Consider the following 22566-nt stretch of genomic DNA (forward strand, 5'->3'; position numbering starts at 1 on the left):
AATATTTTTTATGCCATTTTAGACATATATTACAACATATACAGATAATATTGTTCGACAAAAAAATGGAAAGGTTCTAAAATTAATATTATTTTAAAAATATTTTATTTGAAAATATCTCACAAAAAAATAATATATATTAATACATATATTTGACATTAAATACAGATTTAGCATTTGAAGATTAATATCATTGCACGTTCCTATTAAACGTAGTCCGCTAATTAAAATTTCACTAATCTCAGTAATGATAAAATACTTTCGCGCGCGCCGTTTGTATGATATAAATTTCTGTTACACATCTACAAAGATCTGTTCCAATGGGATGCTCTGCAATCGAGACCGCAAGAGATCGATTGCGATTGCATGGATATCGCTTGATGCTCCTTCTGCATACAAGCTCGGTCATCGGCAGTCGCGAGTCCGTCGCAGTGAGCGTGTTGCAGGTGAACAGCTGCAAAGGTGTACGTGCATCTTATCTGTAGACACACCCCCGGAACACGATTCTGTGGTGGGGATGTCGAGATGCAGACGAGAGTGGGGAACTCCGAGTTCGACGGAGGAAGGATTTCAAAAGGACGGGAGATCGAGATAGATGTAGGATGAGAGAACGGATCTTCCGCGGCGCCAGGAAGAAGTATGGATATGAGCAGAAAATTTCTAAAATAAACGAGAGAAACAGAGAATCGATGATGGAGAAAAAATATTTTTTACTATGCAGTCAACAAACATAAAACAGGACTTGCAAAGAAAAAAGAAGTCGTTACAAATTTCTGAGAGAGAAATTTCTATCAGTGATTCCGGTGTCAACAACATCACAAAACAAACGCGTTAAGGTACGATAAAGATAAACATACCGCACGGCGATATCGAAAACAGCAGGTGAGACCATGATCGGAAAGAAAACAACGAAGAAGGAATTTAACAAGACGAACGCGAGCGCGAGGAAGAGACGACGCCTTATCCGGAGCGAGCAAGCTTCGAAATCAGGGGAGGATAAGAGGGAGATGCAGAGGACGACGAAGGTGGGTTCCGGCGAGGAGTCGACGAGAGGGTGAACCAGCAGTAGCAGCAGCAGCCAAATGAGGGACCAGAATCGGTAGACGCGAGACGCGATGATGTCGCGGTAGGTGTTGGTAGTGGTGGTGATGATGGTGGTGGTGATGCTGGAGTGGTGGTGGCGGCTGCCACGATACGGCGTGTAGTGGGGGTGATACCGACGGCGCGCTCGCGACGCGGTAGGGCGTCGTAGGGGCAGTAGATCGAGCGCCGCGACGTCACCGCGCTCGTCCTCGGCGGCGCGGATGACATTTCGCTTCTGCTCTCTCGCCGATCTCCGTAAGAGCGTACGGGAGGAGGGAGAGAGACTGCGAACGTGATCGTGTGATCTGAATTTGACTTGAAAACTCTTGAGATATCGACTACGATTTTCGGAGCACGCACATGTTCGACTCTGACAGTTGGTGCTAATCCGCGAGCGCGCGTTTGACTTTTCCTAAAAAAAAAAAGAAAAGAAAAAAAAGACCGGTGTTTGATTTTGTGATCGATGAGAAATTCTGATACCAGTGTTCAGAACGGTGTGCGTGACATAATAAACGGACGGATGGACGGACGCGGCGATCAGTGATCGGAAAACGGGACGAAACTTTAGATCGCTCTATTTACTTTGGACGATACTTATCGTAATGAGTTGCGTGGCACGTGTGTGATTTTCCGCACTCTAGTCAGAAGTACGCGCAGTTTAATTGTATCTAACGTCTCATGCTATACCAAATAGAACTTAGAGCAGATCGTAGGCGCATAAGTTGTTTCGATGTAAGAAAAATGATCACCCACACGTTAATCGTTAATATTCAGTAGCTAGAAATTAGGAAATCTGAACAGTAGAAACTGTTATATAAATAAGCGAACATTTCGTACATGTCTCTACATGTCTGTGATTTTAATCGTGAATGAAAGATTTTATGTCACATCGCGCGATCATCGATAATTATTGTATAAACACCGGTGCTCTCGTAGTGACGTAAAACTATTTAAAAGGACAAGGATAATCAAAGGACAGTTAATTTAGAAGCTTCTCGACACGCTTTTTAATCGCTATTAATTAATAAATACCAGAGAAAGAATTGACACACTAAGAGAATTTTTGTGAGAATTCGAGAACAACGCGATATGTCACGAATGGCGGCGGCTTGCGAGGTTCAAGAGAATTACTGAGGGCCCCAGAAGGGAATGGATTTTCAGAGCGCAATGGACACCTTCGTAGAGGCATGGATGGCTGCGAATACGAAGACGGATCAAGTACAGGTAATCCTTTAATGGAACATGAATAATTCGTTATCGATCATGCGTATAATCATTTTATTTTTTTTTTTTTCTAAAAAGACTACTTTTGAAAAGTTCAGCATGAAATTTTGAACAGAATATGTATAATAGTAAGAATTTAAAATATGTATAAATATAAAAATTTATATTTAAAAAAAATAATATTAATTAAATATATATAGAAACACAATTAAAAAAGAATAGTTATTTGTAAAATAATATAAAGGGTAAAAAATAAAATAGAATTGATTAATATATTTTATAATTTTCCAACGGCTTTTTGCAGATAAAGTTCTCAAATTATAACAGTAAGATTAAAGCCTAATTGAGGTAAATATCGTATTATGTAGGGCCAACTTATCCTTGCGCAATCGATTGTATTAATTTTATAACTTAATGAAAATGTGCCAAAAAATATCATAATAAAAATATATTTAATATATAAGAAAAATGTATTTGTTGCGAACGAACAGATGCCAGCACGATTAAAAATTATATTTCTATTAAAACATATAACTTTGATATGGTATATAAAATTTTGATAGGATGGTTTACGTTGTGGATTAAAGCCTGCCAATATCGTTTTCGGCATTCAGTCTGCCGAACTTATAAAAATAACGCAGCGTCTATATTCGGTGTCAACGAGCGCGAGGGGCGAGAAGCAACCCCTTTCTGACATTACACAGCCAATTGGCCACCCTACCGCTTCTTGCACCTCTCTCTCTCTCTCTCTCTCTCTCTCTTTCTCTCTAAACGCGCTTTCAGTCCGCTAATTCCTCGTCATCAATTTGGCACATTCTTTCGCATCTCAAAGCGGCCAGCCGTTTTACGTGTAATGCGCGATTATCCCGGTACCTAAAATAAGTAAACAAGGCGTCATTTCTACGTTGTATTTAAAAAATAATAAAGGAGACAAATTTTCAATTTATATTCAAAAAGAGATCTTTATATTATACATGATTTTTCTCTTATTTTAAATCTTGTTTTTCTCAACATATAAGTATATTGTTTTTGATTAATAAACGTAGGACTGATATTTATAAACATTAAAGTATACATTCACACAGTCTATTAGAGAGAGGCATTGAAAACAAACTCTATTTATGAAACGTATAATAGCCGTAGATACTCGCTTAGAGAAGGAAATAACGTTTGAATGTAGCAAACGAATATCATTCGAACTTGACTTTCCGCGTTTAAAAATCGCGAGCCAAATTCGGACGCGAATCCGACACGCTGTATACCTCGCTTCACGATCTCCCAACGAAAACCGGGGGCGACGAAGGGCGGGGGATAATCCTTGGTAAAGCCGCGGCTCGCGTGTGTGCTGTGGACGGACGGCGCGTACGTTTACACGTGTACGTATCGGGGGGTCACGGATTCTGACCACGATACGGATGTGCCCCTGCCTTCTTCCTGTGCCACGACCATGTTCATGTTCTGGCATTCAACGGAATAAGACCGCATGTCTCCATTGACCGATGGATCTCTCGATCCATGGTCGCCTTCGGCCGTCGATGGTTATCGAAAAATTACCGGTGAGGAATGGCACGAATAATTTGTAAATTTCACATTTATGTAAATCGTCGTAATAGTTAAATTAACATAGATCCATCGTAGATGAGACAAACGCCTCGTTTCGTTATTAATTCGACATTCTACTCATATTTTGATCATTGCGAAAAAATAACGAATTAGAAGACGTGTGCGTTGATAGATTGTAAGTTTATAGGATATCTAAAAAATGATAATATCAGAATATTATATGGCGTATATCATGTATGAATATTTCTCGCGCGCAGGTGAATTATTCTTATGTTATATATATTTCGTCGCGCGCGTGAACTAATTTATAAAGAATCATATGTTTTATTCATAATTATTATATTAATACAAGTATAAAAGATATATGAAATACATTTTTTTAAAGGGGAAGGCACAGACGCACACACACACACATCTATACGACTTGTACATACATACAAGTATACGCATTCTGAGAAATGCGTTATCCATAGGCGTATTAAAGAAAATAAGTCAGAGAAACCAAACATTACCCTATAATGCTGTTACTTCGAAATACGTAAGGCTTTGCTTGGTCATGATATTAACATAGAAAGACTCATCTTTGTAGTTTACTTTTCTAAAACACAAGGACAATACTCTCGGTTGTAATAACAGGATGTGGAAAAAAAATTTGAATATAATTTACTGAGGTCATTTAAATTATATCGACGAAACAAACTAATATGCATAAATAATAGCAATTGTCATAAGAATGTATAAAATGACGTGGGGATCCGAGCATAGTAGTAATCGTGTGTATAGCAACCGTAAAGATGTGGGTGTGGCATTCCAGAGTGTTAATTAAGTTTCACTATTTTATCTAGATCTCGCTAACACCCGGTAAGATTGATTATTTAATAAACATAATAGATCTTAAGCCAAATACGAGTTCGGAAAATTGAGGAAAAAAGAAACGTCCGAGCTTATGATCTAAAATTTTCACGCATCTCTCTTATATTCCGACACATGAAAATACGTCCTTGCAGTGCGTTGCACGCAGGCACTGCTGCACGCACGGGCGCCACGTGTGTACTCGAAAGTGCGTCGTCGTATACGTGTGCGTGTACGAGGATACGTTTGAAGCACGCATGGTCACGGTATTTGACCACCCCAGCTGCCGGAATGATTGTAATCCATCTATCCGGCCACCGAAGCCGATATATCAAACGCAGGTAGAGTGTATGCTCGCGGACTCCTCTCTCCGTAAGCCTTTTTATATTGCCTTTTTATGCCGCTGCCACGATCTTTTGTTTTCTCGGCGAATATTTTATATGAAGAAAAATATTAATTAGGATGTTAACAGGGAATCGCGTCGAATAATTTTATTACGTTATACAAAAATAAAACGCTCTCATTCTTATAACATAATGATTATCTTTTAAATCAAGATGAATATAATAACCACCCATACAGCACACAAAGATTGCATACATATTGTAGCAATCTTATAATGAATAATAGATATTTCTTTAAGAAAGATTCCTCAGGAATTGTTTGCGATGCATTACGTTTATCTTGAATCCTTGTGAAAAGCATTATTAATTTGTGTTTTTAGATATTAATATGAATAAGAACATGTCTCCCTTACCGTTATAAACTTGAAATGTATTTAGAAATTTTTTTTTTCTCGTGTTAATATTAATGAACCGTTTGCATATGTCACTCGAAATGGATCGTAATTTTGGAATGATACTCGTATTCTCGCTTGCTTTCTCTGGTAAATTCTCGAAATCAATGCTCATAACCGGTACAAGGTTGTATCTTTGCTGCTTTCTAATCTTTAGCCGTATCATACTTTGCACTTAGGAACGAGGTGTCTGACATCGCGGTCGGCAACAATTTACGTAACGCGATCGCAAACGCATCATCAATCCGCGGATTATCTATTGCGAAGAGGGAACCAATTATCGCCCGGGGATATCATTCCGTCTGATATTTTGATAAGTATGATTAGAATATTGCAGATTAATGTGAGTCGGGCCACATTTAATTTTGTTTCATACGATGATTGCCGAAAGATAGCAAAATTATCGCTCACAGTAAAATAGATAGTGGATCGTATTAAATTCTATCAAGTAAAAAGAGAGAAAAAAAGAGATTAACAAATTATTTTTAATATATAACATTGCATGTTATTATATCAATGGAGATTAGGAATCGGCGACCTTTTTCAGTGTTTCATGAAATTGTACAAGAAACAGCATGTCTCCATAATTGTGGTTTTTAACAATTACAAAAACTATTACTCTAATTACTCAATTTTTATAAAGTTTTATATAAAATTTAAAATAGCGCCTGACATTTTGTTTTCAAAATTTTAGAAAAATTTTAACTCTACAATTATATTCGGTTAACTATCAAATCATTTACGGCTAGTTATGAGAAACTCATAAAACGTCTCCATAAGAATCTCATCAGAATAAATGAAACGAATCCTTGCCTAATTTGAAGATTAAAATTTAAATTGTTGAATTTTCGATCATACAATACAAATAAATATGCTAAAGACTAATTACAGAGCTTTAGAAAAATTTCGAATCGACAGCCATCAGATCTACAAATCATTCAATTGTTTGCGATTAATTATTTTCGAAAAAGTACGGCTAAAACGAACGAATCTTGCGTCTTCAGAAACGAGCGGCGCGTTTTTTCATGACGCGAGCGCTCGCGGCTTTTAATGCGGCATTCGAAGAATTAATCAAGACGCAAGCGAGAGCGCTCCGTATAATTTACACGCATCGAACGTCGCCATGACGAGACGAAAGAGAATCGGATCCTCGCAACGAAGAGACGAGAGAGTATATGTCGCGCGGATTTCTTTCTTTTTTTTAGGAGTAAAATTAACCATACGAGAAACGCGATGATGCTGCCGCTGACGTAACATGTACGACGAAAAAGGACCACTCGTTCAATTGGCCAAACGTTAAAGACCGTCGTCGCGATTCGATCTTACGTAAGCTCGTTGACGCGGTCCGGTGGTGCTCCGATCCGGATCGCCGGATCGGAGCACATATCGTCGCAAGTTAATTTCTGGAATCCCGTCACAAGTCCTAGCACGTGTCCCCCGTGGTTCCAGGTCTACGAGGATTCTGTGCTCGGTCAGCGATTAAGGTTATCGCCTTAACGGGAAACACACCAGCAGGAAACGCGCCGTCGCTCCGCGCGTATCTCCGTTACACCCGGTAGATAAGCTGATCCGCCGATAAATGCCTGCCGAATCGTCGTCGTTTGCGACGCGAGCGGAGAGCGAGATATCGCGGTTAATTATTTACCATTCCATTTTTTATTTTTCGCGCGATTAGGACACGTCCGTATGACGTGTGCTCAGCTAGTTCAAAATGGAATCAATTCATTCCGTCTTTTACGATAATATCGACAACGCACTGGCAAATAATAACGAATGTAATTTTTTTTTTTTGATATTATTTAGACATTTTGTTTTGTTCAAGTTTAGCAATTATTCTCCCATCATTAATATTTAAAGATGATAAAATTTAATTGTGAATAAAATAGAACTCGATACGAGACTCATAGTTTGTTAATAATCGTATATAATTTGGGACAATAACGTGCCAATAACGTGTGGAAATATTTCTACAACTATTGTAATAAATCTTAATTTAATTGTCTCATTCTTTTATTTTATTCGCTCAATAAATATTGTTTCATTCGAAATGGGGCGCTAATATATCGTTATAAATTAACAAACTCCCAATTATAATATAATTGGCATAAAATTAATTGTGATAGAAGATAATATTTTTATCGATTCGAGCAAGCGAAGTAGTAGTTCTGGCAGAAGAGAAACTTCTGGACTATACACCTTCGGACTACGCGATTGCCCGATTCGACGGGAAGCCAAGCGAATCTTGGACCATGGCGAGAGCCGGATCGATGAACGAACCGAAATTCCTGATTTTACGACAGCAGCCCGTCGTAACCCCTCGCGCGTCACACAGCAGAGTTACCGCGATATCACTTGGGGCGTTAGCCGGATAAGCCGCTAACCCCATCCACCTGTTGCCCCTTCTTACACGTTCTCGCGTTTCGATCTCGCTTCGTTCGTCTTCATTCCTCGCGCGGCGACGAGAGTGGTGAGGGGGCCCCCCTCTCTCTCCCTCCCTCGCTTGTTCGTCCTCTTTCGATCCACGTGTAGACCCTCGGGGCCCGCTCGACTCCCTTCCGTCAGCGTGATGCCGACTCTTTCTCGCTCTCTTTCTCGCTCATCTCTCGGCACCTTCAGGCATCTCGCTTCTCCGCCACTCTTCCCCCTTTCCCCCTCCTTTCTTCCTCTTCTTCATCATCTTCTCGCTTACTCCCGTTCCAGGCCCGGGTCTTCAGCGGTCTGACGTGTTTTTTGCGAGTGCATACCTCGAAGCAGCTCCCGAAACAGTAGCTGGTACCCCGGTACAGTCCGGGCAAGTGAAAAAATCGCCGGTCGATCCTTTGCAGTCGATCGTTAGATTACGCTGAAACGATGTATGGAGAGATATATCTCAATGGAAAACTCAGAGAAATAAGATATTTCGTTTTTTTCTCGGCTTGGATTCAATGACTGCATATATATTTTTATTTTAAAATTTTCTGCAAGTGGAAACGTGTACAAGCAATCTGTCTGTTTCGTTGAAATACAATCAAGAGAAATTATAATTGAAATATATCTTGAAAACATTAATTTGCATAAATATAAAATGACGAAGAAACTCTGTAATACATGTATCTGCGATCTGTTTGGTTAAGACTATTATCTTGAAAAAAATGAGTAATTCACATGTTGTTGTCAATTATTCGAGATCGCGTATATAATACGCGCGAGTATATAACAGCTGATTAAATTCTATAATTTCGTAATTAAATGACCGAGATTAAATAGCCGCGAAAATCGCTGATTGCGAGCAAACACGAAACGCGGCCGGAAATCGTGAGGGATCACGGAGGGTTAAACGCCGGCTCGTATCTCCCGGCTCGTTCTGCCGTTTAGGCTCGTATTCCACGGAGGCGTCATCATCGACGAGATCCAGTTTTACAGACAACGAAAATCATCGCGTCGCGCGCGGTGCATTTCGCACATCGGCGACGGCAGCGGCGGTGACGACTGATAGTGTAGGATTGTCGCATTCTGGGTCCAGTTGACCCCAGTTGACACCGTGGACGGCTTAGCCGTTAGTGTTAAGTTCAGTTCACTCATACATAAATCTAAGTCCGCGCGCTTATGCCTTAGCCTGGCTTTTTGCCGGCGCGGAATTGAGCACGTGCTCAGATTTCATCGGCGACGACGCTTAGATCATCCGGCTCGCTGCGCTCTACAAGTGCGAGCCGAAACGTCGCAGATTCGACCGCGTTTAGGCGACGCGACACTCCCATCCGTGAATTGCCGCCGAAGGCTTTTTTAATCGCCGCATTGCCTCCAATCGCGCATAGTTAATTCGTACACGAGCTGATTTTGAGAAATAAATTACTGCGCAACGATGACCGTTTATCACGAATACATTTCGTTAGAAATATCAAGGCTGCTTATTGTGCAGTTTCCGTAAAAATGTTATCGTTTTTAAAAATTTCGTGGCATATTTCCCCTTGTAGAAATTTTTATGATAATCGTATAAAAAAAAATTGTGCGGCTATTAGAAGTATCGCGTGCTTTCGTATGTGCGTATGTGCGTGTGCGTGTGTGTGTGTGTGTGTGTGTGTGTGTACCAGGGAATTTTGTCTTCAGAGATTAAGAGCAGCGAAGGATTTATATTACCCCGCGGAGATTACTACGTTCTCGTCGAGATTATACACAAACGGGTGATGAAGTAGAGCACGTGCTCAAAATAATTTACATAACATGCGTAGAAAATATTGTTCTGCAACTTTCCTAAAGACAATGCAAAAAAGCCAGAGGAGAGAACTTGTTGCCCATGTAATAAGCGTAAAAATGAGCAAATCATGCTTTCCGATATTAAATTTTTACGCGTCATCTCTCCTCGCAGTATATAAAAAGATTTTCTTATCTACATTCTTATATACACCGTAAAGCTTATCGAATTACTATATTACATTCTCATCTTCTTTTAATAATCGAAATGGATGGGATCAATTCTCTCTATTTTCTTCTTCTTTGTGCGCGATAACGTTAGGATAAACATACGACGCTTTAGTAATGGACACGACAATGACCGATATCATTCCGAATGGTCGCAATAAAATCATACTTATTATCCAAAATGAAAGTGTTAATTGATGTTTTTTCGCGGTTACAGAGTCAAGCGTTGGCGTTGACACACAAAGCCTCCCCGCCATCGAGACCGAGCAGCGTGTCCTCGTTACCGAGGAGCCCTCAGTCTCACCAGTCCCAGCAGTCTCAGCCGCAGAACACACCTCAACCCCCATCGGTGCATCCACTGCAATCGCAGACACCCCTCAGTGCACCTCAGACACCGTTTTCTGCGCACAACCAGCACCCGAAACAAGAAATTAGCGCCAGTCCCAAACAGGAGGGTTTCGATCTCAGCAAATCCGCCTCTAGCACAGGTAAGTTTCTCTCTTTCTCTTCGTCTTTATCATTTGCATAATTAAATACTAATTAATCTATCACTTATTCAATTATCGATATTTTATTCTGACAAAATTTGAGGATTTTCCAAAATCTATATTCAAAATTTATTGTTTTATAATTAATTTTCAAGATTATTTTGTAATATATTACGTATATATAATTTATATAATAAAATATAAAAAAAGATTTGTAAAATAATACAAAGAAAAAAATTACTATCCTACTAAATTTAACGGAGTCTCCTTTTTGAACTTCGTACAATGTAATGTTAGCTTTCCTCACCGTCCAGTCCCTAGCCTCGAGTGCATCTGTGTATACTACATTACCTCGAGCTGCATCCCGGGTTTGACGGCTTGCCCGGGGTTCCCGCGGCCGTAAATCGTCAATTCGCCGGACGAATTAAGTTACCTTTTACGAGAGATGGGGGTCGTGTGAAAACAGCTTTAACGTCTTTACAGCGCGGTCGGGATTTGCTCGGGGTGACGGTGGCAGGGAAAATGCGGTAACGATGCACCGATGTCACGTCCATTAATGCACTCTGCCGAACGGAAGCGACATTAATCGCCGTCACTATCTCGCGTTTGGCGAAAGTCGATATAGTTTCTGCGTAATAAATAAGAGAACGATATATTTGAAATTTATTCAGTAATTTTGCATTCGTAATCTCACAAAAAGAATTTTTTTCGCCCTATATATTTAATCAATTAATATCCTTTTTATTAAAAAATAGAGAGTGTTGCATATACAATTTTTGTATTTTTGTTGTTAATGTGTTATAAATAGGGTAATAGTATTGTGTAATATTGGAATGATAATTATACATAGTGTTAGAATGTTTTTTATTATTATTTTGCTATCTCTCTACCGTAAAAAAATTTTTAAAAAGAGATATAAAATGAATAATACGGGGAGCCTGTTGTTCAAAATATTATCTTATTTCATTCGCGACAATCTAGAAACTTAGTTGTCATGTCGCGCTGTAAAGTCCACTTCCACCGAGAATGACGAAGACGTATGTACTCGATGGAGGTCGCGCGAGAGGGGTCGTTAAAGCTCGTAAACGAGATAGACTATCGGCGGAATTTCCTTGATCCTCGATAATGCGGTGGAAACAATTTGCACGCGTTCGTTTATAGTGAGAATTAAACGCCACATAAGCGGAAATGCGACGTTTAGCTCTCATGTAAAATTCGTAAAAAAATAACGGCCATGAGAGAATTAAACGTCCATATATGGCGAACTTATATATCACGAAACGTTTATTGATAAATAAAACATCCGATAACAATTTATTAATTATATTTCTTCAAATGTAAACCAGGATTGAATCTTTTTTGTTCGAAAATTATCTCAATATATAGGAAAATATATATTTGCTATTTTGTAATTGTATTTAGCGATCGATAATATAATGTAACGATATGTTATGTTTTTGGAAAATATTTGTTAAGATCCTAAACTTATTTTAAATATGTTGGATATTGGATAGTATAAATAATATTTTTTTTACGCGTGTGTATTTCCCATAAGAAAAGGACCAAGTTTTTACAAAGCGAAAAGAGCCAGTCTTCCATACGTGTAAAATTATAATTGAAGGGACGATTATAATTGAATTCGCGTTTAATCTACCATTTATATTATCGTAAGACGCCGTTAAATACACACACTACTTTTTCTCTATCTTTTCTATCTATTACAATGTCTTCTTTACGATGTTGCTGCGAAAAGAAAAACATGGGAAGATTACATCGAGTTAAATTGCTAAACTACGTGTCCCCCATGATTCTTTTCTCAGACTAACTTTGAGAGAGAAATCGGTTTTAAGAATTCTTAAGAGAAGGTTCACTGTGTTGATCGTGACGATACGAGGGCATGCAGGAATTGCTTTTCCAGTCCCGACCTACGCGAGGAGAAAAGGGTGGCGCGACGCGATGGGGGATGCGGGTGGACAGAAGCACGCACTTCCTAAATCTACGGATTTCGAGGATCCCCCTTAAATCTCCGTGCGTCATAGTTAATCCTTCCCCTCTCTGTGCACGTGGATCCTTTTCCTGCCTTCTCCAGTTCTTATCTCCTCGCCTTCCTCCGTCGACCACGTTTTTTTTTTTTTAAATCCTACGAAAAGCGCGATCCACTTATTCCTAACTTGAACGATAATGCGGGGAATAAAATTTATAGCACAGAAAGAAAACATCGTTATACGCGAATAAAATATTAAAAATCGTTATTATAATATTTTTATTATTTGTCGCGTATAGAATAACGCTAAACTTCGAAACATACATGATTCATGGATTACAATACAATTACAATCTTTGATAATAATTTAATTTCGAATCTTAACTTTGCCAAGCAGAATGACTATAAACAACAAGCTGGAAAAAAAGCAAACCAATGCATTCGAAGATGAGTTTGTATCGTCTTTTGTTAAAAAATGATTTTGCGTCGAGACGTATTAAAGGTGAGTTGGAAAGAGAGATGAGATCGTTTGTCCCCTTTTAGTCCGCGAGCCGTAAGCGTCAGCTCGGAATTAGGATAATCGTCCACGTGTGTTCTGTCCGGATTTACCTGGACGTCTATATACGCGTATCCGTGTGCGCGGATGGTGGGTCGGAGACGGGGACGAGGCGCAGCTTCCCAGGAGGAGGAGGGCAAAGGGGGAAAAGGGAAGGCGTAGAGGGGAGAGAGAGAGAGAGAGAGAGAGGATATTGTGACCCTTACGAACTAATCCGGATTAAATTCGAATCCCTGGCTATGCGGCTAGGCGACCTGCGAACGTCTACCGTGGCGTCTTGCGCCATACGATCGGACTCGTTACGCCGTTTAACCCTATACGCGATGCTCCCTCCCGGGAGAGATAGCGCCTTTTGTGGCGGGCTGCCTTTGAATTCCCACCATTTTCGCTCCCGCGTCGATCGACAGAATGAGAAAGTACCCGTGTAACATAAAAGAGAGTTTTGATTTAGTAATCTCCAGGCTTGCGCGCAATACAAAAAAGAAACACTCGGTCGGGCAATATATATTCATAATTCGCAGATAAGAAGAAGTCGCAATAACTCTGTTAACTAAAAAAATATTTGATATTTGTATAAAATGTAGAGATTTATAATTATTGTACCTCCAAATGTGGCTCTGAAGATTGGAAATATCTCACATTTTTGTGATTTAAATTAATTTTAATTTTTGAAGTTTTTTTTCTGCTATTTAGAAATAATAGCTTTATATTATGAAATATAAATGTTATAATAGTAAGTGCAATAGCATTTAGCAAAATTACGTATTCTTTCATAAAGTGAAGAATTTATAAATTGCGGAAAATTATTTCCAATATGAAAGAAGAGAAAGAAACATTATCATATAGTATTATAAAAATTTAATAAAACGCTGTGCAAAATTAAATATTTAACATTTAAGAAGAATGTAAAAATAAGAAAATAAGAAAAAACCCAAGAAAATTTATTTTATGTTTGAAATTAAAAATTTATTTATTGTTTAATGGAAACGTTCATGAATTAAAAATTTATTTATCGTTTATCCGAAATAAAATATAATAATATAATACATACGAAAATCGGCAAAACTTTATTATCTTCTCTCATGTCTCTCCCGATTCGAGAAGTGATTCTCTCACAGGACGCCCTGTATATGTTCTAGCTTTCAACCTGACCACACGTTAAGCTAAAGGCAAAATCGATATCATAACTCGCGGAGAGCAATCGTGGGCCATATTGCGGATGGATATTTCTCACATGTATATACAAGCGTGCGTGTGCCTATTCCTAATATTCTTACATTTTATCTTAAACTTTATTGAGCGAATTCTCGCGTAATATTAAAAAATTTTGTTCTCCAATAAAGATCATTAACGAAGTAACCGTTAAGTTATTGATATTTCTTGCAACATATGAGAACACGTTTGTATTTAAATCAAAAGATATAACTTCTTCCATGAAGCAATTATAAAAACAATTTATAATTTTATAAATTTTTATATCTATTTTTTTCTCTTTCTCTTTTTCTTATTTAATAGTTTTTGTTTTCCGATCAATTCGGAATCGATTTTTTTGGATGCTGCCTTAAAGAAGAGCTGGAAAGAAAATCACGACAAATCCTATTTCGAGATAGGCACTTACAAATACATACACGAATATATCAGCATCGGTTAAATTTTAATATCTTATAATTTATATTAAATGTAAAGGAAATTTAGTTAATTATTTGCTGTGATATAGCATTGATAATGAGAAGATCGTATTATAATTTTGCATGTAACAAAACTGAAAGACTCACTTAAATCTTTCGAATGTTGCGTATTATCCGTGATATCATTAGCGTCATCGACAATGGTTATCATGTATATGTATAACATTTAGTCCAATGATTTTTAATCTCACAGTTTTGATTTTGAAAAAAAATATATCTGAAATCATCTTTATGCACTACTTTACGCACTTCATTGCGAATGCATATTGAAAATACATTCGCGGTAGAGTGCGTAAAATGCATGTTGTCTTAAATAATACAGCGCTGGAAAAATATGGAAAATATCGATCGACGCAGTCTTATGAAATGATAAATTTCGATAAAGTTACATCCTTGAATCACCTCTGTTCTACCCAAGTTTATCTTGCTGATAAGTTACCGCGTGCGCAAAGAGAGATGATTTTATTATCGCTTCCATAAAATACCGAGTTGGACAAAGATAAAAAAATAATAATAATAATAATAATTCCGAGCAAACCCCAGATCGATACGTCACTGAAAATCGGCGCTTTAATCGGATAGGCAAAAAATTACATAGGCCAACGGATGCATACTTTCGGATACACCCTGTAGACAACGTGCTCCGCACCGTCGATGGAGCACACACAGGATACGTCGAGTGAGAGAAGCGAGGTGAGGGCGACGAGGTGGTGGCGAGAGGGCGAAAAGGGGAAGAAGCGGGGAAGGGAAGGGGAGATGGGGGGGAGGGTTAGGATTAGCTGAGTTGTGTGCGTTGGATTTTGGATTTGGACGGCGGGCGGCGCACACACGACCAATAATCCCGGATTAATCCCGGACTCACGTATACACACGCACACACACGCCCGGAACGCCCGCGAACGCGAGTGCATACATGCAGTCCGGTCAAATCCGGTGACGCAAGTGCACGTGTGCGTGTGTGCACCCTTGCGCACCCCGATACACATACAAATACAGGCGCATACACATACATACGGAAGAGAAAGAGAGAGAGAGAGAGAGAGAGAGAGAGAGAGTCGAGAGAGGGGCGAGAGAGAACCAGACCGGAGCCACTAAAGGATTTGGCCACGCACACATCCAACGCGGCTCGCACACGTACGCGCGGCGCCCAAAGATAATCCCCACGAATACAGAGCCCGGATAATCCCCGTGCAGGGCCGCGCGTATACGGCCCGCTTTCTGTTCCGTATATGCGTACACACGTACGCGCGCACTCATACGCGCGCCGTGGATGATGGTTCGTACAAAAGGGCGGTCGAGAGGCTGCCGAAGGGGAGGGCGACGGCGGGAGGACTATGGCAGAGCACACAAGGTTTAGAGGCTAAGCGGCTCATCCCCCAGGAAGCTTTACATCCCGTCCTGATACGACGGAAATTCTACGAACGATTCGAAAGATATTGCGCCTGTATGCGTCAGCATCTATGTATGCGCGCGATCCGCGCGAATACGTCGAGCTGTGCATCGGCGAGATATTGGTCGGGCGCGAAAGAGATCTGGAACAAGGCGCGCTTTGTCGCGCGGGATGATGGAAGAATGACGGGAAAACGCGCGGTGACGATGATCGGGTTGGTCCCGGGATGAAATCCGTCCGCCGGAACGAGGAGGAGGATACGAAACGGAGTTGCAGGAAAAATCGTCGATTTTATACCGCCAGATTTTCGTTCGTCAAACTCAGTCCATTCATTTCTGAAAGACGATCGTCAAAGACAATCATCAATCGTGCAATACGTCATTTTTTTAGTTGACGAATATAGTTATGCCGACGCGTAAAAATAGTCCACCTTCTAATTGGTACCGATTAGGATGATACTGTTTTGCATTTCCTGTGCTTAATTATTATTTCTGACTTTAAGGAAAGCCAATCATTAGTAGGAAAGTATGATTATATAATAAATGGATTTTTAACGATGCGCCATTTTAAATAAATGTTAAAGTGAATATAAATCATAATGCTGATTAAGAAGACGGGAATTATTACGAGTTGACTCTTTTCACGAAGAACTTTCAAACATTACATTTCCATTTGTAAAAGATAATTTCAATATTTTTGTCTTCTTTATATATATATATATACAAAAGAATATATTTTGTCATGCTTAAAAAGTTCGTAACGCATATGGCGCGATATACACTTTCTCTTCATGGGAGAAAAATTCCGAAAGATACGCGAGGTCGTCGGTCTATGACCATAATCTTAATCCTCGGATTAAGCGATACGGGATTTGTATAATCCCGCCATTTTGTCTCCGAGAGGCGCGCCTTGGGATTAAAGAGTCTAAAACCTCGCGGCGGCATCTCTCCGACGATAAATCTGCGGATTGTGACCTTGGATTACGTAATGCCGAATACGCCGTGTAATAAATGATTCATAAAAAAGATTTAACGTCTTCGCGCCGTGTGTCACCTGACTTTTCGGCGTTTCCTGTCCGAAAAAAAAAAATAGGAAGAAAAAACACAAACCCCCGGTTCCCTTGTAATAAAGATACAATGGGATTTCGGGATTGCGTCGCTTTATCACCGCCAAGTAATATCAAGGTTCGCTGGCTTTGAGCCTTTTGCAGTTCTATTAACAAAACTCTGATTATCACCATGCCGCTGTCGTTTAATCCGGGATTATGCGCGCAACGCTATAGCGGCAAATAAATTATATGTAACGACAAGCCGAAAACTCGCGTCGAACACAGAAATAACGGGTTATTTGGAGGATTTGAGATTAACGTATCAACGGGAGACCGCCACGAAACAATAATAATCAATAACTTTTCGCTTCGAAGTAGGATGATTTCAAATTTTCAAACAATAATTCTTTTCGAGGAAGCTTGATTATTAAAATGCAAAATTTTATAAACATTTTTATATACACGTAAATAACAACTTAATAATAACGTAAAAATAACAAATATTCGATAAAACTTTCTTAAGGAGAAAACCTGTAATCTATCTTAATCCTTCCTTAAGGAGAAGCTTAATTTGAATTCGAGAAAAATTTTTAGACGTAATGACGTTACGTAAACACTTGTATTATTCATGACACATGACAGTATTACAGTATTGCGTACGTTGCTGAGAACAAAATTATATCGGTCGCACACGCGTAAAATTCTTCTCTTCGAAAGGGGATCGTCGTGTCACGCGATCCCGAGGTCCACGTTTCTATCCCCTTGATCGGGATAGAAACTTCCCAGGAGATTATTGCGGCGAGTTTCGTGGGCCAGGATAGCAGGAGGTATCGAGAGGGATCACGACCACGTGTAGATCCTTTGTGCGTGTCGTCAAAGAAGAACGGCGTTATAGCCTGTTGCGCGAGGACACGAAGAAAGAAGGCGGCACACGTGGTGATTCCGAAGTCTCTCTCGGAGTCGCTCGTTCAAGGACGTGCTCCGCGTCCCGAGGAGGCTTCTGAATCACTCACGCCTAGGGGATAACGCGGATATCCCGCGCAAGGGAATTGGGATAAGGAGCGGCGGTGGCAATCAGGCTCGCAGGAAGCGCGAAAGCGCGCCTCGCGACGCGTGATATGAAGGCCTGATCCTCGCGGATTTTTGGGCTTCCCGGTTTTCCAGATCCCTAAAACGCGGCCGCATTCCCCCGGGCGGGATCCTTTGGCCGGATCCTGCGTTCCTGATGCTCAAGGGTCATCCGCTACCCTTTTTTACCTTTCTAAATGCTTATCCGTTCTCTTATCGATCGCGTTACATTGCTGTGTTTGTTGCGCATGAGAATACATTGCTCTTTCTATAGTAATAATATATTTATCTTACTCTTACACATACATTTTTATAAACGTTCATATTGATCATTAAAAATATTGATAATGAGTTGTAATGAAAAGTGTTAAGTTTCGTTAATAGTCATCATATAGAATGTAATTTTATTGAAAAAAAAAATTTAGTAGCGATAATTTCATCATTTAGAGTTTTAGAGATATTTCATGTGAAAAATATATTTTCTTTTTACAACGCGGTATGAAATATACTATATTATTTGATAATATATTAGTTAATTTATATTCTTATATATAAACAATTTTTTTTTAATTTTATTATATTTTTACAAAAAAAAAAAATAAATTGTAACAAGAAACATTTGTAATATCTAGAATTTCTATCTTTCACGCGTTTAATTCTTTCATAGCGTAATCGTATGTCTATTTATATGTAAGTATTCCAGTCTGCCAGTTTATTAATAGACCGACAACTTTTTCCATTTGTCGCAAAAAATAGTGGATAGTAGAACTAATTCAAGTTTAACGAGTTTTACAACTATATCTCGTATGTTATTTTAAAGCAATATATCTTTTGTAAATATATTGACAGGTTGACTTATTGACCCGGACTTATTCTTCTAATTACAATGTATGCACAGATATTATATATGTAATAAAATAAATTGAAAACATTAAGAAGAGAAATGTATGTGCTGAAAGCATTTAAAGAGCTATTTGAATGAAGAAATAAATTGCATATAAATTGCACAAATTATATTTCATATTAGTTTCGATTATTATATTATTTACATTATTTTACGTTAGTTTCAATAAATAGCTGCATTCATTATCTTCGACGAAGTATATTTTAAGTACATTAATTTTATAATAAAATTCTGATACAAATTAAAAGAAAGGCGGAGGAAGGAGAAAATGGAAGACATTGAATGTGATTGAATGCGATAAAGAGACACTACAGATAAATCGCGATGAGTTCATCTTTTTTAGAATCTGAAGTATTGCATTTTCTTTTTCGACTTTAATTAACAACTGTAACGTGTGATGATACAACGCGATTCATCTTTTTTACATTGCAAGTATATAAAAGTAAATATGTCCGTTGACCCGATTACACTTGCCGCTCTGCGCCTCTTTTCTCGCCAACCTCCGCTTCTCCGCTGGAGCTGCCCGCGCGATCGATGCATATAATTTATAGGCCTAATAGACGTCTCTCGTATCAGGAGCGCATATCCCGGCACCGAGTTGCCGCGTCGCCCGTTCTCGGACACGTCGTGGAACGCCTATTTGGCAGACTCCTGCTCCGAGGAGACTCTCTATCTTGCCGAAAAATATGCAAATGAGGTCCTTTGTCCGATACCTGTCGCCTTATTTTCGCTGCGCGGACAGCAGGAGCGGCAGGAAGGTGTCCCGCATCCCGTCCCGGACCCTCGGAAATGCCCCGTGACCCAAATAAGGGCTTTTGTAGGACCCCTGCGATCAGGAGAGCAGGACACGAGGACGTGGCATTCTTACGCATGTGCCGCACACGCACCCTTTCTCGCTCCCCCTCTCGCATTATCTCGTTCTCTCTCCCTCTCTCGTACTCGCCTCTCCGGCTCTTCTCCCCCGGCTTTGCCATCCGCGCGTTTCGTGTGTTCGCGCTTCCTCCCGGTCTCTCGCTCTATCTGTCTGCCCGGCCGAATTGTGGCTCCCGAAGGACCGCAAATTCCAGCAGGGTGCGTATGCTATCCTGCTAGTTGTTTACGCACGAGAGTCGTGAAAAAAATCCTAGCAACCGGTGGCTGATCGGAGGAGGGGATAATGCGTGGATGAGCCTGCGCGGCATTTGATGATATCTTTTGGACGGGTCGTCGCAGCTTTTATTTGAAAGATCGCGGTTTTATTATAGGATGTATAATATTTCAAATTACAAGTACATTTTTCTTTTAATTGATTTATATTTTACGCTTTTCTATCTTTTTCTCTCTTATTTAATTTTTATTCGAAATCATATATAAATAGTTTTTTATCACACGCATAAGTTAATTTCTTCAATATCAAAAGTATATCAAAAGACGTAAGACGCGTTTGTTTCTCTTCTTTCTCTCTTTTTCTTCTCTGAAAAGAACAGATCTAATATTTTGCTGTTAGTTGTCTTATGTCTCTTTTGTTTGTTGTTTGAATATCATTCAGAATCTTCATCTTTATCATCTCGGTCTAATTGTTTTACGAGACAAATCAAATAAGTGATGTTCGACTTCTGTGAAGGCGAAAATGGAGGGCAATGCGGTTAATGCGATATGATGATGTATTGCATCGCACAAGTAAAAATACGCTGGTCCAATTGCAAGTTGTTAATGTGTTTACTATTCGCATGTATAACGTCAAAGGATTATGCGATTTACATCGCATAAAGTTTTTTCGGCAAATATGAAAAAGTTAGCATATATTTTTTTTTACACTTGATATGAACAAATACGATTATCTTTTGCGATAAAAAATGTTGAATCGATTTTTTCATGATCTAATGCAACCAATAAATGTATGAATATTTGGGATGAAAATAATATACGTGACAAACATATTTTTCGAAAAAATATCTCTGAAATATTAATCTAAAATAAATAAATATAACCGTATGTAACTCTTATCGGTAATGTAAAGTATGTAATGTAACTCTTATCAGTAAGCATGAAATTTATACTGATGGCAAATTAATTGCCATGTTTCTATCTTTCGAGTAAGTCCAACGTAAGCAATCCGCCGGATTATATAATCCCGTCATTTAGGACTTAGACTTACTAATCCTCAAAGCGGCCTCACCAAACAAAACGCCAGGGTTATATAATCTCGGAGATTGGTTAATTCATTACGGATTACAGCCGAGACAGTTCGAAACGTAACATGGACGAAGCACTTGTTTCAATATATTTAGCAATCATTCTAGCGAATACTAATTGTTACTCTTATTAGTTTAGTAAATATCAATTATGTAATTTTTATTTATATTTATCTTATATAAAGCCCAGATTTCAAATTAAGAAAAAAAGAAAAAAATATACGAAATTTTATGGATTACAAAATATATGTATAAGGACAGGAAGAGGATGCATAAATTATATCCGTAGGCTAAAAAATATTTGCAAATTGATATCTAATTACATAAAGATTATCTATAAAAACTTTCTATCAAATACGATGCGGAAAAAATTATGTTAAAATTGAAACAAAAAAAAAGTTACAGAAGATGTAGTTGTCTAAACTTGAACAGCACTATTTTTTTCTATTCTTAACTTGCGAATCATAGAGAAATATTGAGCGAAAAGTATTGTGTATATTAATTTGATATTAATTCGAAATAATATCTTTTTTTTTTCTACATCGATATTTGCTCTGACATCACTCAAACGGAAAACGAAATAATGAAGTTAGAAGACAATAAAGAGATGCGAAAATCAGATGCAACGTCGGCTCTTCACTCTTTCTGAAAACCTCGGACAAATTTATACCTCCAGCACCAAAAATGAAATCCTGATCATTGCGACGGAGTGTCATCACCGAGAAATGCCGACGCCATTTGGCTACCTCTGTGCTCGGATAGTGTTAGACAAACAATAATAATGTCGGTGATGCTCTCCTAGTCCCTCGGTAAACAACTCTCCGTCTGTTGAAGAAGAATCGCTCTTTTTAAAAAGAATGTCTATCTCGGAAAAAAATGGCTCCATGGCTTTCTCTTGAACAAAAGTATGATGCTAATATGAGTCTTCTCGTCGCGTGTTTAATTATACATGAATGTATTAAATTTACCATAGGATGAAATATTGCTTATAAAATGATATATTCTCACATAAATACAAAGATAAGCATTATAAAAATCTATTTGGAAATTTTGTATGAGAGAGTAGTTGATATATTGGAGAATGGAAATTTGTGCAGGAAGAGAGAGTGAGACAGGTAATATTATATATGTATAATAAAAACTGTAAACTGTATTTTTTTTCTTTTTTTTTTTTTATTATGACAAACTCTTATCACGAAAAATGAATATTACGTACATTCTTTGACGTATGTTATAAAAAATGCAAAAATAAAGTAGAATCAAAATATTAACATTTACATATATAAAAACTGCAAAAATAAAGTAGAATCAAAATATTAGCATTTACATTATATTATAAAATATATATGT

The 22566-nt window shown here is 38.6% G+C and overlaps 1 protein-coding gene across 1 annotated transcript in view; it reads left to right on the top strand.

The window, feature by feature from the left end:
- Positions 1-2202: 2202 nt before the first annotated feature.
- The window catches only part of LOC115234675, a 74905-nt gene continuing 54541 nt past the window's right edge, over positions 2203-22566 (top strand). Inside the window, exons 1-2 of the mRNA XM_029805903.1 lie at positions 2203-2307; positions 10134-10404. Of these exons, the coding sequence (XP_029661763.1) occupies positions 2233-2307; positions 10134-10404 (346 nt within the window). The 5' untranslated portion in view covers positions 2203-2232. The remainder of the gene's footprint in view (positions 2308-10133; positions 10405-22566) is intronic.

The sequence above is a fragment of the Formica exsecta genome, unplaced genomic scaffold (genome assembly GCF_003651465.1).
Source record: "Formica exsecta isolate Colony F162 unplaced genomic scaffold, ASM365146v1 scaffold201, whole genome shotgun sequence".
NCBI lineage: Eukaryota > Metazoa > Arthropoda > Insecta > Hymenoptera > Formicidae > Formica > Formica exsecta.